Genomic DNA, 17,052 nt, shown 5'->3' on the forward strand with positions numbered 1-17,052 from the left:
CACTTCCCTTATGGATCAAATGGTAAAGAATCCACCTGCATTGCGGGAGACCTAGGTTCCATCCCTGGGTTGGGAAGATCCCCTGGAGGAGGGCATGGCAACCCACTTGAATATTCTGGCCTGGAGAATCCCTGTGGACAGAGGAGCCTGGCGGGCTACAGTCCGTGGGGTCGCAAAGAGTCCAACATGATTGAGCAAATGAGCACAACACACACACACCCATTAAAGGGGATAGCCTGTTTATCTTCTGGCGTCCACTGAAGCTTGAGATTCACTACTTGGCTTCCCCCAGCACAGAAGTTAGGACGAATTTCACTGCTATCCTTTGCCCCATGATGTGTGCTCCTCTTGACTCTGACCTTTCCTTCTGCATCTTCCTTTCCTTCTCCATAGTTTTTAAAGTGAAGCACTTTGAGACATGTTAACTGGCTATGTGAACATTTTGTGGTTAATCATTAGAGAAATCCTAGACCAATACAGAAACCCAAATATTTCTATCTTATGCATCCATGGCATGTACTGATCCAGTAACAACTAGGTGGAATTTCCTGGAAATACACGGACACTGGACCCTCTTGCCGAGTGGCTGAAAACAGAAGCTATGGATTCAGGCTGACTTGGGTTAGAATCCTGGTTCTATTTCCTGGCTTTAGCTTTGGGCCTTTGGGCAAGGCACTTAGCCACAGTGAGCCTCAGTTTCCCCATCTGAGATATGGGGATGATGTGAATTATAAGGATTGCTTGGAGGGTTAAAGGACAGACAGCATGTATAAAGGTTGGCATTTAGCAATCCCCTGATAAATATTAGCTGCTATTCTATCACCCCACTGGTCAACGCACTGCATATTCCGAATGAAACCTGGGCATTTTCTAACAATCTAAGGGCACCCACGACTTATCCATTCATACTAATTATTCTATTTAATTCTCCCATGAATTATATAAGCTCAGCTACATAGTAACTTTTATTATATATCCAAAAGAAGTAGTAAGGCACAATATTCACTTACACATTGAACATGCAGTCAGCACGGGGTAACTCAGAGACACAAATGTAAACAATTTTAGTTCAGAACTCATCTGCATGATACATAAAGTGTGCACTGCTGCTGTGACTCTGCAGAAAAGCATTTCAAAGCTGGCCTCTGTGCCAGCAGCATCAGAACATTAAGCTTCAACAACAGATTCCTGTGCCCATAACGCAAAAGTTCTGAGTCAGAAAATTCTGACTCAGGCCCTCCTTATGAACCCCTTATTTCTGTGCAGAATATCAGACACTAGGCCACCAGAGAGCTGGTGGATCTCTATTTTTGAAAGGCTACCCAGGTGATGTCTACTTATGTACAAGCAAGCAAATGTTAGTTGCTCAGTCATGTCTGACTTTTTGCAACCCCATGGACTGTAGCCCGCTAGGTTCCTCTGTCCTTGGAATTCTCTAGGCAAGAATACTGGAGTGGGTAGCCATTCCTTTCTCCAGGGATCTTCACCACCCAAGGACTGAACCTGGGTCTCCCACATTGCAAGCAGGTTCTTTACCATCTGAGCCACGAGGTAAGCCCCAGGTTCTAAAACACTAAGGCAGAGCACAATAATTTTTTGACTGGACAAAAACTGAAAACCATAGTCAAAGCACATTATTTTTAGACTCTGAAATTACCAATTAGCTGGTAGGTGTTGAATCTGACAATAAAAAAAAAACAAACAAAAAACATTTCTCCAGTGTGGTCATGGCTTGAGAGAGTCATCAGCTTTCCCCAGGTCATGGATGGCCTTGTTATCCAGCAGTTCCTTCTTCTTGTCACTTGGTCTCACCACGTTGTTCAGCATTGCTCTGACCACAGTTATCACTGGCACAGAGTGCCCACTGGCCCAAGATTCTGGTAAGGAGCCAAAGAACTTCCTAACCAGCCATTCACCTGGGCGAGATTCCTGCCTATCACATAAGAGAACTCTAAAGAGAAAAAGAAAAGCAGGGGAAGAGATGGTAAATTGCACTCAGACCATTGTTGTTGTTGCTGTCACTAAGTCGTGTCCAACTCTTTGCGACCCCATGGCCTGCAGCACACCAGGCTTCCCCTTCCTCCCCTATTTCCCGGAGTCTCAGACCATACAGGATGTTAATTGAACTGTGTCTCCCCAAATTCATGATAAAGCCCTAATCCCCAGTGTGACGTCACCCAACACCAAACCTGATGGTACCTTGATCTTGGACTGGTAACCTCCCATTCTGTGGTGTTACTCTGTTAGGACAGCCCAAACACCAATCCAGCATGAAAACAGCCTTATTTGGGCATGAAGAGGATTCTGAAGAAGGCAGCAAACGCTACCCAAGAAATTCCAGACTATTCTGCACGTGGCAACAACAACGTGGCATCTACCCCTTTCTTGAAAGCCCAAAGCTGGGTTCTTCGAGGAAGTGCTCTCCCTCCATACAACTTCTATTCACATCATAGATATCTTATTTGTCAGTCTCTTCAAATGAAAAACCAGCTCCTAGAGAATAACCAACTTAAAGGGGTACTCCTAGGCAGAAGGAATACTTACCCAGGCCTAAATATGGAATAACGATCAAATTTTAACTCTTCAACTCTAGCTTCCACTTCCCCCTGTTAGCAAAAGACACGTTTAGTATGTAATCAAGACCGACTTGCTGTAATGCTAACAACAAGAGTAACTTGGGGTTTTGAAGACAATCTGCTTCTGCAGGTCTCAATATTTGTAAATATCCTCTTCCAGAGTTTTAGATTCTAGAGTCTGGAGAGTGAAGGAAGAGATGACGTGCAGTAGAAAATGAAAAAAGATGTGCCAAACTATCTCAAAGTCTCTTCTAATGCTAGGGTTCTGAGCATCTTTAATACCAGAGATGGCAACATTTCATTTCATGCTTACCAGATAATCAACAAAGGGGAAGACACGGGAAATTATCTTTCAAATCACTCTTGATTACTAAATATAACCCTGCAAAAGAGCAGTCCCTGCAGCTATAAAAAATGCATAACATAATGCATTTAATGCATTTTGGTATTACCTAGCATTTTATATTATTACTGCCAAAAAGCCAGGGTTCCCCAAAGTACATAAAAGACAGAAACATGCACAAACCTTGACTTGCAGATATAAAAAATTGCTTGACTTATCAGCTCCCTTAGAGGAAAGCAAGTTGAAATGCTTGCACCCTCCAGACTTCGCCAGCTCTGCAGACTTCAGGACATAATCACGATCAACACGGACAAATCCCTCCTAAGGGCAAAAAGAATGAGTTATTTCCAAACAGCTGTGAGTTCATCTTAAAAATTACTCCTCAGCTTGGGTGGCAGGTAAGCAGTCAGCGGTGGGGAGGGGAGGGGATCCAAGCAAAATGAATCAGAGTAAAACATGAACGTCAGGCTCAGACCCCGGGAAGGGCTCCGATATGTCACTCAGGATGGATGTTCCAGCTTCGGTAGCAAGGCCAGCCTGTGATGAAAAAACAAGGACAGTGACACTGAAACACAGACACCGAGCAAATCTGCAACGAACAAAAGGAACGATAATATCATCAGGCTTGGAAACGGTGTTTAGCCTCATGTTTCTGTGTCTTTAGTCACTTACAACCTTACCACCCTCCTCCTGTCTTCTCTGTTTTTTTCAGTGTTAACTTTAACATGGTAGTGTCTCAGAAGAATGGCTGCCAACACTATCCACTATGAGAATGAAGTCTATTTAACTTCCAACTTTTATGTATGTTTTACAACATACATTACTTCCCTGGTGGCTCAGACGGTAAAGCATTTGCCTGCAATGCGGGAGACCCTGGTTCGATTCCTGGGTCGAGAAGATTCCCCGGAGAAGGAAATGGCAATCCACTCCAGCACTCTTGCCTGGAAAATCCCATGGATGGAGGAGCCTGATAGGCTGCAGTCCATGGGGTCGCAAAGAGTCGGACATGACTGAGCGACTTCACTTTCACTTTACATGTTAGTAAGGAGTACATCTGCAAATTTTTTACTGACAGGTGTATAATCAAGGGGGTTTCCCAGGTGGCTCAGTGTTAAAGAATCTACCTGACAGGCAGGAGACATGGGTTCGATCCCTGGGCTGGGAAGATCTCCTGGAGAAGGCAATGACAACATGCTCCAGTATTCTTTCTTGGGAAATTCCATGGACAGAGGAGCCTAGTAGCCTACAGTCCATGGAGTCACAAAAAAGCTGAATAAACAACAACATATAATTAAGAATGTTGGGAGACCCCTGATCTAGACTCAGTCCAGTGAGGGCAGCAGTTGGGTCTTTCTTAGTTCACATCTCAGCATCTGTACACGCCCAGTACATGGTAGGGGCTCCAAAAATATTGGAATGAATAAAAGTCCAGTGAAAGCAGAAAAAAGGCAAATCCAACTAGGAAAAAAATAAGAGGCAATCAAAGGAGGAGGGGAGAGGATGGTGTAAACAAGAGAATACAGATTCATTTTTATTTTTAGGGTCTAACTGAAGGACATATGCCTGTATCCAGAAAAGAGAATTCCATGTAATAGCTTCTTGGGACCACCACAAAGCCAGGCATCTTCAAATTCAGGACAGCTGAAAGGAAGTCTAAAGTCCACTGAAGTTGAACTTCACAAGTACCCACAATTATATAATGAGGTTACACATAAGGAAGATTCCAAATCTGAAGGCTGGATTACTGTCCCAGTGATTTTTTTTTGTTTGTTTTTAATTAAAAATCTGCTCAAATAGGGTCTCTGTAACCATTTACAGGGATGGGACGGGGAGAGATATGGGAGGGAGGTTTGGGAGGGAGGGCACATGGGTGTACCTAAGGTTGATTCTTGTTGATGCTTGACAACAAGCAGTTATCCTTCAATTAAGAATAAATAAATTTTAAAAAATCTGCCCTCTCGTAGTTTTTGACCCTAAATGTATGTATCTTTCATAGGATAGATAGAAGGCACTTTTGGAAACATCACAGCCAACCCCCTCACTGTGGAGATGTGACCGACCACAAGGTCCAGCAATCCAAGAACTCCCGGCTAATAAGGGAGAGAGCTGAGAGCAGGATGCAAATTCCCAACTCTCTAAGCAGGGCTTCCCACTTGTACCCATGTTCCTTCTTACCTCACACCATCCCCAGCTAATGACAGGACTAATCCATTGTTGTGGCAGGCAGAATACTGGCCCCTCAAAGATGCCCACATCCTAATCCCCACACCTGTGACTGTGCTCGAGCCTGCATGGCCAAGGTGAATGAAGGGTGCAGGTGGACTTACGGCTGCTAACCAGCTTTTTCAGTGTCCTCTTTCACCCTCATCAAGAGGCCCTCTAGTTCCTCTTCACTTTCTGCCATTAAAGTGGTATCATCTGTGTATCTGAGGTTGTTGATGTTTCTCCCAGCAATCTTGATTCCAGCTTGTTATTCACCCCAGCCTGGGCTTTTGCATGATTTATTCTGCATATAAATCAAATAAGTGGGGCGACAATACACAGGCTTGAGGTACTCCTTTCCCAATTCTGAAACAGTCCTTTGTTCCATGTCCGGTTCTAACTGTTGACCTGTATACAGGATTCTCAGGAGATATGGAAGGTGGCCTGGTATTCCCATCTCTTTAAGAATTTTCCACAGTTTGATGGGGTCGCAGAGAGTCGGACACGACTTAGCGCCTGAACAACAACATTCAGTAACAACAACCTTGACGCTGAAAAAGGTTATTCTGTATTATCCAAGTGGACCCAACGTAATCACAAGAGTCCTTATGGTGGAAAAGGGTAGCAGAAAAGGAGGTTGGAGTCAGGCAGTGTGAGGGGCACTAGATCCCCCATTGCTGGCCTTAAAGATAGAGGAAGGGACCATGAACCCCCGCAGCCTCTAGAGCCAGAAACGGTAAAGAAATGGATTCTCCCCTAGAGCCTGCAGAAGAGAATGCAGCCCTGTCAACACCTTGATTTTATCTCAGCAAAATCCACATCAGCCTGCTAACCAGAAGATGATAAATTTACACTGTTTTAAGCCACTAACTTTGAGGGAATTTGTTACAGCAGCAATAGGAAACTAATACAGAATTCAATTCTAAAACAAGGGGCCCAAGCGAACTTTCCAGACTTTGTATGGCAGTAGATCATAAAAGAAAACATATTCTCAGTATAGGACTGGCTATAAAGTGTTCATAAGCTAAATATCTTCTGCAACCAGCTCCCAGACCCTGAAACAGAGCATCATTGTTACCCCAGAATCCTGTTTTGTCCTCTCTTCTCATCACTCCCCACAGAGAATCTTTGACTATGTCCACGACCTGCAGGACACATCTGTTGTTCCTTTGCCTTTCCTTTTTTTAGATGATATAACCTTCACTCTTAGCCAGGTATCATCCCCATCTCCTTTTGTGCTGTAGACTTTGAGATTCAATCCTAATACTGGACTCGAAGACCCATCCTACACACTGATCGCAGTTCCCTCTTGCTGCTTTTCTTGATGGGTGTGCAGCACACTCACTTTAATACTCAGCACACTCTGAGAGTGGGATGGGACGGATCTCCTCTGAGCCATTCTCTGAATTGAGATTTTATATGTGCTGAAAATGTGCCAAGAACTACCCAAAATGACACCAAAAAATTCGAAAACACTCTACTTCTCTTCCATATCTATTTTCTTCCCCTCACTCCAATTCAGCAGAACTCTGATTTTGGTAACAGGTCCTCGATTACCAATAAAATTACATTGGTGACTAGTGAAATTCCTTTTTGTTGCTGCTGCTGGTTTAGCACTATTTCTTAGAAGGATTATTAGAACTATCTGTTAAAAAACGTTTCTTCTTTCATCAGCATCTTTAAAAATAAGGGAAAGCTTCAGCCAATCACAAGGCTCTAGACCGACGCCGTGCCTCTCACTTAATCCAGGGCCAGTAAAGGGATAATTTGATTAAACTGAGACCCCAATTTATTTGGCTTTAGTTCTGGATCAACCTCTCCTTAATAGAGTCCTGTCGTCTCCGATTGTTTGATGAAAATTAAAGTGACATAAATACCATGGGACTTTTTTCAATCTGATTAGTCAGCTAAGGCACATCAATAGCACCCCAGCCATCAGCCTCTGGCGTCCCTCCTGTCACCCGCCTGGCGAAGGGCTGACAAGGGCGCCTTGCGGGACGAGCACCCACGCTGCTGCTGCGACCCCCACGCTTGGCCCATCAGCCCTGCTCAATGGGCCCTGTTGACAAGGTGCCCATACCTTTCTCCACCGCTGTTCTCTGGACAAAGCGAAATACTGTTTTATTAGCAATCAATGGCTGTTAATCCAAAACGATTTCACAAATCCTCTGAGCCCTCAAGCTGATTATAAATACGCTCTTTTCCAAGCCCACAAACTTTGAATTTCACTTCCCCCACCCTGATGCGTGGCCTTTTAGCTGGTGAATGAAACTCAAAAGCAAAGGGGTCAACGGCTTTCAAGGACTTGGAAACCAAACTAAACGCGGATCCCAGCGACGGAGTCAGAGACACCGACACACAACTGGTTTTCTCTGGAGTGAGGAAGATGCTGTTTATAGACCGAAGGGAGCTATCTTTAAAATCTAATTATTAACACCCTTTCTTGTTCTCTAGCAACTCAAATAAAAAAGCAATAGAAAAAGAAACCAAAACACGCTACTCCATATCCCAGAAACACAATTTTCAGAAAAATCACATTTAGTTTCCCTAACCATATAGCAGGAAAAAAAAGACGTCTCTTCTGAGAGCATTAAGTCCATTATATTATTGTGTCTTTACGATCCACAGTCGGTGTGTTTTACCCTAAGAGAGGAATCAGAGTCCTTCTAGAAAAAGGAATTGATTAAATAAATTGCCACTATAAATTGCCTTTTCCAGTACCTGCTCAAAAGAATAAACACAATATACTTAAATGACACAGCAGAGAGAGCTTTGTGAGCTCCACAAACATCTAAGGAGACAAATTCTCTAATTACTCTTTAAATCTTATGACAATCCAAAGCTACTAAGTATTCTTTCTAATCTGCCAACGCCTGCACACTGGGAACACTGTGCCTTAGGAATAATTCATCCTGACACAGTATTTCAATTCTGACTGATACGACAAGCAAGCAGAGGGAATGACGCAAGGTCAAGAAGAATCTTTTCCAAGAAAGGAGGATCTATCATCCCGCAAAGGGTCCCACTTGGCCATATTTCTGTTTCAGATTCTTTCTCCTCCACTCCCTTTTCAATCCAACCCTACAAATTAGACTAGAAAACAAAGAGATGCTGACCAACAGTGGACAGTAGGACCTGAGACCCCATTTGTTCCTGTCCTGGAGAGCACATCTGTACTTCATGTACAGAGTAGGAAGCAAGGTCTTGGTGAGCGAAGGAGCTCTGGAGAGAAAAACAAAATCTTACAGAGATTCCTGAGTCAATCTCCATGTTCTCATACATTTTTTTTTTCCATTCGGGGCACTCTTTTCTCTGTGTTTTAAAAGTCAAAGAATTTTGCAGGCCAAAGGAGCTGCAGTGGTCACCTCCCTCTCAGCACAGACAAGGAGGCTGTGGTCCACAGGAGCTAACTGGCATACCCAAGGCCCCATAGCCACTCGGTATCCAAACAGAGCCTATAATCTGGGTTCCCTGAACCATCTGGGACCTTACCACTTCACAAGTCCCCTTCTAGACATCAAAGAAAACAGTAGAGGTGACAACAGGGGCTGGCAAACTTTCCCTCTATAGGATAAGACAGTAAATATTTGCAGATTTACAAATGTAATTACACAGCTCTGCCATCATCGTGCAAATGTAGCCATTAATAATATATAAAGTAATGAGAATATTTCAATAAAATTTTATTTATGGATACAGAAATTTGAATTTCTTACATCCTCATGTGTCATGACACATTTTTCCTCTTTGAAAATTTTTAACCACTTAAAAATATAAAAACATTCATAGCTCAAGGGCTATTCAAAAACAGGCAGGCTGTATTCGGCCCACAGCAGTGTGCAAGCGCCTGGTTTAGAAGAGTGTATTATTAGAATCAGAAGCCCAGAGACTTCAATGATGCCTAATAAACATGTCAGTAGCTGTGTTAATCACATTAATGGCACCGTTCATTTGATAGACTCCAAAAGCCTGGACTTCGGAATCCTGTGCTGAGCTGGTGAGGAGATAAATGAAAAGATGAAACTACAATAACACCCCCCTCAAACTCACCAACCAAATCCTTCTCTTAATAAGGAGAAAGCCCCATTCTCAGTGGCACCTGTGAGTTTTTTGCACTTCACTTACAGCCAATGTAGATCTGGTTTTCAAGGGATATTTCAAACTTCACTGGCACGTAAGTTACATACCAAAGCAATGTGAAGGTCACCTGGGTCAACAGTGCCTGGAAAACCCACAGGTGAGGCGGACTAATACTGCCCAATGCCTCCTGAAAGCAGGCCCAACAAGAGGAAGAGAGTTGGCTGCATCAGAACCCCCCAAGAAGCCTATTAAAAACACGCTTTCAGATACAACACATCTGGATTAGGGCCAGGTCATGAAGTCAACCTCTGATACAACACATCTGGATTAGGTCATGAAGTCCCTGCATTGATTAGACAACTATGGCGTGTGAATGTGAAAAGAAGATCAGCATCTCACCAGCTGCTGCTAAAGGAAATGGTTTTGCAAACAGCTCAAGATGGGCTAACAGACCCTAGCACCAGCGTCAGTAGAAATCTTGGTAGACTGCATTTGAGGTTGCAACCTCAAAATTCATATGTTGAAGGCCTAATCTCCAGTTAATGTGCCCTTGTTTGCAGATGTAATTAGTTCAGATGAGGTCATACTGAGTAGTTGCTCAGTCATGTCCAACTCCTTGCAACCCCATGGACTATAGCCAGCCAGGCTCCTCTATCCACGGAATTCTGCAGGCAAGAATCCTGGAGTGGGTAGCTGTACCCTTCTCCAGAGGACACCCTCCAGGAAGCTATACCCTTCTGACCCAGGGACTGAACCCAGGTCTCCCGCATTGCAGGCAGATTCTTTACAGTCTGAGCCACAAGGGAAGCCCCATACTGAGTATGGTGGTTCTTAATTCAGTTCGACTAGTCTTGTTATAAAAAGGAAAATTTGAACACGGCCACAGGCAGTGGCGCTAGTGGTAAAGAACCCACCTGCTAATGCAGGAGACATTGACTCAGGTTTGACCCCTGGGTCAGGAAGATCCCTTGGAGAGGGGCCTGGCAACTCACTCCAGTTATTCTTGCCTGGAGAATCCCACGGACCGAGGAGCCTGGCAGGCTATAGTCCATAGGGTCGCATAGAGTCAGACAGACTGAAGTGACTTAGCATGCACACACAAGTACGTAGGAAAAACGCCATGAGAAGAGACACAGGGAGAAGTCAGCCATCTGCAGGTCAAAGAGAGAAGCCTGGAAAGCATCCTTCCTTCCCAGCCCTCAAAAGCGACCAACACTGTCAATACCCCAATCTCAGATGTGCAGGCTTCAGGACTGGAGATAGGAAATTCCTGTTGTTTAAGCGACGGGGGTTATCATTTTTTGTTATGATAGCCCTGGCAAACTAATACAATGAAGGGCGGCGGGAAATAAGTGGGCTACTCAGATGACCTCAACACTAGAGATAGAAACCCTGAATTTCTTGAAGTTCCTGTACTGGAAACTCCGGGTACTAGATGAAAATGTGGGCTATTTCAGTTACAAAACAGCTACAGAATGACACTTAGCCAGCCACCACCTTTGCAAAAGCCATCCAATGACCTTTTTTTTTAAAAAAAAAAAAAAAACAGGGTTCCTGACCAGAATACCAAGTGGGGTGAGGCCCCCATCAAACAACTACCTAGCCACTCGTCAACTGTTACTTCTTTTAAACTGCCTTAAGTTATCACAGCCTCCAAGCTTCATATTGCATCCAATCTAAATTATTTTCAAATTAAAAACAAAAAAGACTTTCTGGAGGAAATGTCAGCTTATTTCCTGTCACTATCTTAAACCATTTATGCCTTAACTAATTTCTGAGATTATATATTTGGTTTACTAGTCTTTTCCTTACTCATTAGTTACTTTTATCTTTTCAAACTGTTTGGAGAATAAAAGGTATTGAGCAGCCTGTGGGGTGGAGAAAAAACTCCCTCCCCCCAAAAAATATTCTAGATAGGGAACACACCCAAATCCTGATTAAAATTGCATTACGCAATTTGAATGCAATAAAACAATTTAGACCTTCTCCCCTGGAGAGCCCTATGAGATTTGCCTTCTGTCATGAAAATCAACGGCTCTATGCCTAATGCAGTGTTTTTTATTTTGCTGAGTCACCACCAAAGTCAGGTTGGCAGTTGAGACCGTGGAACCTGCAGTGTACTAGAACAAAAATTTTTCCATGCTTTTAGAGGACACAAGGCTTGTGACTGTCCCTGGGACAGAAAAGACTGCATGAGCTGCTCGGCAGGAAAATGACCCTTCGCAGGAGAGATGATGTGCCAATTCCTGGGAGAGTCAAACTTCTTGATAATCCTCACTTCTTAGCAAAGAACTCAAAAACCAGACTGTTCCTCTGTGCACATGGCAAAACCACAGAAAATCTGGAAATTTGTCCCTAATGAAAGCATAAATAGAATTATTCTTTGGATCACCCAGAGAGCCCAGAGAAATACATTTGAGCCTAACTTCTTGGTTGGTATGAATCAATAGTTCTTAACTGTGTGTTCTCTGGATGATTCTGATGCCTGGGCCTGTTTATAAACCTATGGTAAGCCCACATGGGACCATCGTCGTCCTGCATATTAACAGACATGTTTAACTCCAGCAAGTAAATTCTGTCAGAGAGATAAACTATAGTCAAGGTATAAATTAAATAAGATGTACTCATTAACACTTGCCCAGGATCTACATAGTAAGCTTTGCTTTCTAACTATATAGTAAAGTTTGACTTCTAGATAGAGGCCGATACAATTTAGAATGCAATTTATCATTAAAAAGCAAATAAAATGTGTGTGAAGACAGTTCTTCATCAGTTAAGGCTGAATCACCACAGGGGTTGAATCATCGCTGGAGGCTGAGTCATCACTGGAAGCTAGCTGAATCATGCCTCTGTTCTGATGTTCTAGCGCAGAAGCTTAAGGCTCTGCATGGAAATAGGTTGAAGCAAATCACTCAAGTGAGAGAGATCAATTTAAAACATTTATAAAGAAACAAAAAAACTTACTGCTAAGAGCATAAGCCAGTTACTTTTACTCAAACCTTAGTTAGAGGATGGAGTGACCACAATATTTGCAAAAGGCAAGACCATGAAATATCTATGATGGGATATGAACTCAAGGATTATGTTGAAGGAAAGATGAATTTATCAGTTCTATTCAAAGTATAACAAATACTAGGGCAGCACATGGAATCTTAAGTGTTAAGTGCTAATATTAGCTAATTAATGTGCTAATTAAGCACAGCAAATAGAAAGCAAAAGGGGGAGCAAAAACAGAATCTTTGACGTGACTGACAAGAGAAAAGGGAAAAGGGTGTATTTCTTCCTTACCGCCCCGGCTTTTTTTCTGGTGGTACCCAGGCAACAGAATCCAACATCATGACCTTGAAAGGCAGAAGCATAGTCATCCAGTTTCTCAAAGTCCACCACTTCTTGATTCTAGACAACAGAGACATAGTTGTATATTACTTGACGTTATTAAAACAAAACAAACAGGAAAAAAATACCCCCTCTAGATTTAAAGAATAAATGAGAGAATATTAGTAGAGTCCATTCACTTAAGATCACATTTTGCAAGCTCATTTTCTTCCAGAAAAAGCAATAAATCTAAATTTAAACATCAACAATGTACTTAAATGTCTACAGTACACACAACTGGACTACAGGTGATCTAGCTCTCTTAAGTCAGGTTCAAATATAATTTTCTCTCTGGAAAAATAAAAGACCTCTCTGTATATTACCAGAAGAAATACCAATGAGATATAATGTCAAGGAAGGAAATGGTGTCTGGAATCTCAAAACCTAGGTTTGAGTCTTAGGTTTGCTGCTTGGTAGGCATGATAATCATTTTGGCCAAGTTATTCATATGCCTCAGTTCCTTCAGCAATAAAATGTGAAAGATAATCTTTCTTTCAGTCTAAACCAGCATTACAATCAGGCAGCAGGTGCTTGACAAAAAGCCATATTCCTAGGTCTCATGCCAACACTGCACTTTCGATAAGCACCCTTGCTAATTCTCACACTCATGAACATTCATGAAACTCCATCTAACCTCTTAAGTTTGCTGTGAAATTTAAAAAAGAAAAGTTTCAGAAGTTCCCATCATCCAGGAGTTTACATAAAATGTTGCTTTTCCCTCTCTTTCAAAAGCATTTTCCTGGCACTGTACCGAATGCTGAAGAAAAGAATGCTTACAGAAAGTGCCTGACCAAAAGAAGTGCCACCAAAACTCCACCATCAAAGCACAGAACTCCATTTGTTTCTAATGGCCAGAAGTGTCCGACTTCATGCCCCATGAAGTCAGACTATGAAGATCACATATTACCTGCCTACGTCTGAACAAAGATGTCTATTTGGAACAGAAAAATCCTGAGACCAAAAACATATGCAAAATGACCTGCAGGAGTCAAGGACATTCATCTGTTAGACAGTTGTTAACTGGAATGTTCTGCCTGTGAAACCTGTGGCAACAGTTGGAGATATCAGAATTACACCACAGTTTAATTTACCACAGTTTACAAATTACTCCCTTTACAAATTTCCACCAAGATCAAGCTTCAGATATTTAGAGAATTAGCACCAGACTGCAATCTGCTGTGTCAGTGGGTCAACCAAGAAACTGTAAGTGACAGGAAAAGGATGATTCAACTTACAGACACAAGCCTGCAGCCCTGAGAAGTCAGGCAGGGCAAATTCTTGCAGCTGAAAAACCGCACCTCTCAGTGCCAGAAAGTGTTTCCCACTCCACAAACCATCTTCTGATTCACTGACATTAGTGTGGAGTAGACAGGTAAACAAAACAAGCAATGGGGTTGAGAAAATTGCCCAAGGACTGTTTTCTCTAGAAGCCATGGCAATGTGACTCTTTTCTTCGTCCCTGGCCTCCCTTTCACCTAGGCTCCACCTTATGGGGGTCTGGACTGAAAGAAGGACTTTGTTCAAGTGAGGAGGAAGCCCACTCGGACATACAATCCAGCTTCCAGTAAAGCCTCTCATAGACCAATCGTGGTCACACTTGCACACCTCTTGAAGTGAAGTGAAAGTTAATCAGTCGTGTCCGACTCTTTGCGACCCCATGGATTATACAGTCCATGGAATTCTCCAGGCAAGAATACTGGAGTGGGTAGCCTTTCCCTTCTCCAGGGGATCTTCCCAACACAGGAACTGAACCGGGATCTCCTGCATTGCAGGCAGATTCTTTACCAACTGAGCTATAAGGAAGTCCGAACACCTCTTGGGGCCACCGCAAGCCATGCCGCAGAAAATACCCTCACCCTGCAGAAACACTGCGGGGACACTTTTGAGTCACAGTGCAAATACCCACCACGTTTTTATAAGCTTCCTCGTCCAACGTGAGCTTCCTCCGGCCAATCAGCGTGACTTTGGAAAACAGGCCCTGTTCCAGAATTTCTTTCAAGAGCACTCTGCCGGTTTCCCCGCTGGCGCCCAGAATAAAGACGGATTTATTCTGCATCCTGAAGTCTTCCCGAAGCTTCGGCAGGGCTTCTGTCTCGGCCATGCTGCAGAAATAACATTAACAGGTGCTGGTCTCGGGACGTTTAAGGGGCGGCCGTGCTTCCCCCGGAACAAGGTGGATGGGTTGGTCTGGAGGAAGGTACGGTTCTTCTCCGCAGTCGGGGCCCAGGGGAAAGTGCAGAGTCACCGGCAGGGCGTGGCTCCCTGGCCGTTCCCCAGCACCTGAGCCAATCCACACCTCAGAAGGGGCTGGAACAGGGGCTGCGCCCAGGTGCCACAAATTGCAGTTACCAGGGAGCCCGTGTCCCCGACTCTGGCCCCTCCTTCCTCCAACCACAGGGGGTACGGAGCCCACCTCGGTCCCCCAAGCGGAGGGGTTACCTGAGGCTGGCCCCCTGCCCCACGTCCTCGGGCTGCAGCAGGAGCAAGGCGGCTACTAGCGCCGCCACCCCCGCCGCAGCCGCGGCGCTCAGCGCTGCGCACCGGGACATCTGGCCATCCCTTCAGCCCCGAGTTCCTCGTCCCCTGGCACGCCTCGGCGGGGCCCCTCCCAGCTCGAAGCCTACCGGGACTTCGTCTTCCGGGTGACTTCCGGGTATCGCTGCTCGCCCCGCCCAGAGGGGTGGGGCCCTGTGGGGGCCGGAGGGTGCGGCCCAGGCGCGCCTTGAGCACGTGGCCGCGCCCATCTGTGTAGAAAGCTCGCAGACCTCTACCTCAATGTCGGGGATCTCTGGGCTCCTCTCTCCAGCGTTCTTCCTCACTCTCTGGGCTGAGCTGGCCTGCATCCAAGGTCTCCGGCCAGTAGCCTTGACCTGCGTTTGACCCTTTTCAAAACCTATAATGTCAACTGCAAACATCTTCATCTTGAATTCAACATTGAAACGTAACCCTTCCCTTCCAGCCGCCCCCAAACAGCAGTAAAACCAGTCTGCTCCTTGCCTCTCTTGGATGTCACTGTCTATTCATTTGCGCAATCTTCACCCCTTCCCTCTCAAGTCAGAAATTCCGACTCTCCCCTTTGACTCCTTTGGCAGGCCTTTCCACATTCTAGATTAATCACCAAGGCCTCCATCCTCTCTGCCTTTTATATATTTCTCTTATACAATTCTGGCTCGCACCTTATCTCACCAGTACAACTGGTTTCCCTGCTTAGGTTCTAGATGGTTGAGCCAAAGCAACCTTCTACACCCGTTCCCCTGTACACTCTTTGGAGCCAAGATCCATGGATTAGAACATAGCTATCTACACTGGGACTGTCCCGGATTTTGGAAGTCCTGGACAGGAGTTAGAATCATAAGCCAGAACCTGTACAACAGAGATAGATTGTGCTGTGGACTTTGGTCATTTTTGGCTGCCCAGCATTCAAATACTAGTCTTATTTTGTGCTGTGCTTAGTCATTCAGTTGTGTCCAACTCTTGGCGACCCCATAGACTGTAGCCTGTCAGGCTCCTCTGTCCATGGGATTCTCCAGGCAAGGATACTACAGGGGGTTGCCATTTCCTTCTTCAAGTCTTATTTTAGGGAATTCCAAAATTAATGGGATACAGGGCTCTACCTCCTACTCTAGAAGTCAAGTAAAACATGTTTCCTCTCCCAACTGACAGGGAATTATTTTACATGCAGGTGAGACCTAGGCTCAGCCAGTCAGACACTTCTCATCTAGGTTTTTCACTTTGGAAGGTTATACAATGATGCTGTGGGAAGCTGAGATAGAGTTTGGTTGGACAGAGCAACTGTATAGGGTAATGGCATCCTGGGATCTGCCAGTGATCTGATGGTCTGATTGTTTGCTTCACTTTCTTTAATTCCTGCCTGTGTTCAAAGGCTGTTTATTATACTTCCTCTTATTCTTTTCTTTCTTTCCTTTCTATTTTTCTGGCAATAGTTTCATTTTCTGCTTTAGCTAACCAGAGCTATTTTCTGTTGCTTGCAACCAAAAACCTTAACTGATACAGAGCAGAGTGTTTCCTTCCCTGCTGGTGTGCCACAGTGTTGAATTCTTCTATTAGAGTTCCTAGAGCTTTTCTGCTAAAAGGCAACTTAAAACCATGCCAGCTAACACTGTCTCAAGAATTCATTAATCAAATCTGTTGCAGAGATGATTAGCATTGTAGTGTTAATTCTCTTTAAAAAAAAAAGTGTCATAATTAATATACAATAAAATCAGTTAAGTTCAGTTGCTCAGTTGTGTCTGACTCTTTGCAACCCCACGGACTGCAGCATGCCAGGCTTCCCTGTCCATCACCAACTCCCAGAGTTTGCTCAAACTTATGAGCAAGTCAGTGATGCGTTCTAACCATCTCATCCTCTGTCATCCCCTTCTCCTGCCTTCGATCTTTCCCAACATCAGGGTTTTTTTCCAATAACTCAGCTCTTCACATCGGGTGGCCAAAGTATTGGAGTTTCAGCTTCAGCAT

The 17,052-nt window shown here is 44.2% G+C and overlaps 1 protein-coding gene across 2 annotated transcripts; it reads right to left on the minus strand.

Moving 5' to 3' along the window:
* Positions 1-952: 952 nt before the first annotated feature.
* On the minus strand, positions 953-15,337 carry HTATIP2 (HIV-1 Tat interactive protein 2). Of its 2 annotated transcripts, none has more exons than XM_006046242.3 (6): positions 15,201-15,337; positions 14,483-14,678; positions 12,490-12,597; positions 3,103-3,240; positions 2,545-2,606; positions 953-1,951 (listed from the first exon to the last, which is right to left on the minus strand). In XM_006046242.3, the coding sequence occupies exons 2-6, from the start codon at positions 14,675-14,677 to the stop codon at positions 1,726-1,728; spliced, it is 729 nt and encodes a 242-aa protein (XP_006046304.1). In that variant the 5' UTR covers position 14,678; positions 15,201-15,337; the 3' UTR covers positions 953-1,725. The 2 variants fall into 2 exon arrangements, with proteins under 2 accessions (XP_006046304.1, XP_006046303.1); XM_006046241.3 differs by lacking the exon at positions 15,201-15,337 and adding an exon at positions 15,016-15,194.
* Positions 15,338-17,052: the final 1,715 nt, after the last annotated feature.

Source organism: Bubalus bubalis, chromosome 5, assembly GCF_019923935.1.
Source record: "Bubalus bubalis isolate 160015118507 breed Murrah chromosome 5, NDDB_SH_1, whole genome shotgun sequence".
Lineage (NCBI taxonomy): Eukaryota > Metazoa > Chordata > Mammalia > Artiodactyla > Bovidae > Bubalus > Bubalus bubalis.

Excerpts from the sequence above, each read along its gene's own strand:
- HTATIP2 (XM_006046241.3), bottom strand. The coding sequence starts at position 15,125 with ATGTCCCGGTGCGCAGCGCTGAGCGCCGCGGCTGCGGCGGGGGTGGCG. Across the intron at positions 14,679-15,015 it reads GGGCAGGGGGCCAGCCTCAG|CATGGCCGAGACAGAAGCCC; the intron begins GTAACCCCTCCG and ends TTATTTCTGCAG. Across the intron at positions 12,598-14,482 it reads AGGAAGCTTATAAAAACGTG|AATCAAGAAGTGGTGGACTT; the intron begins GTGGGTATTTGC and ends TCTGTTGTCTAG.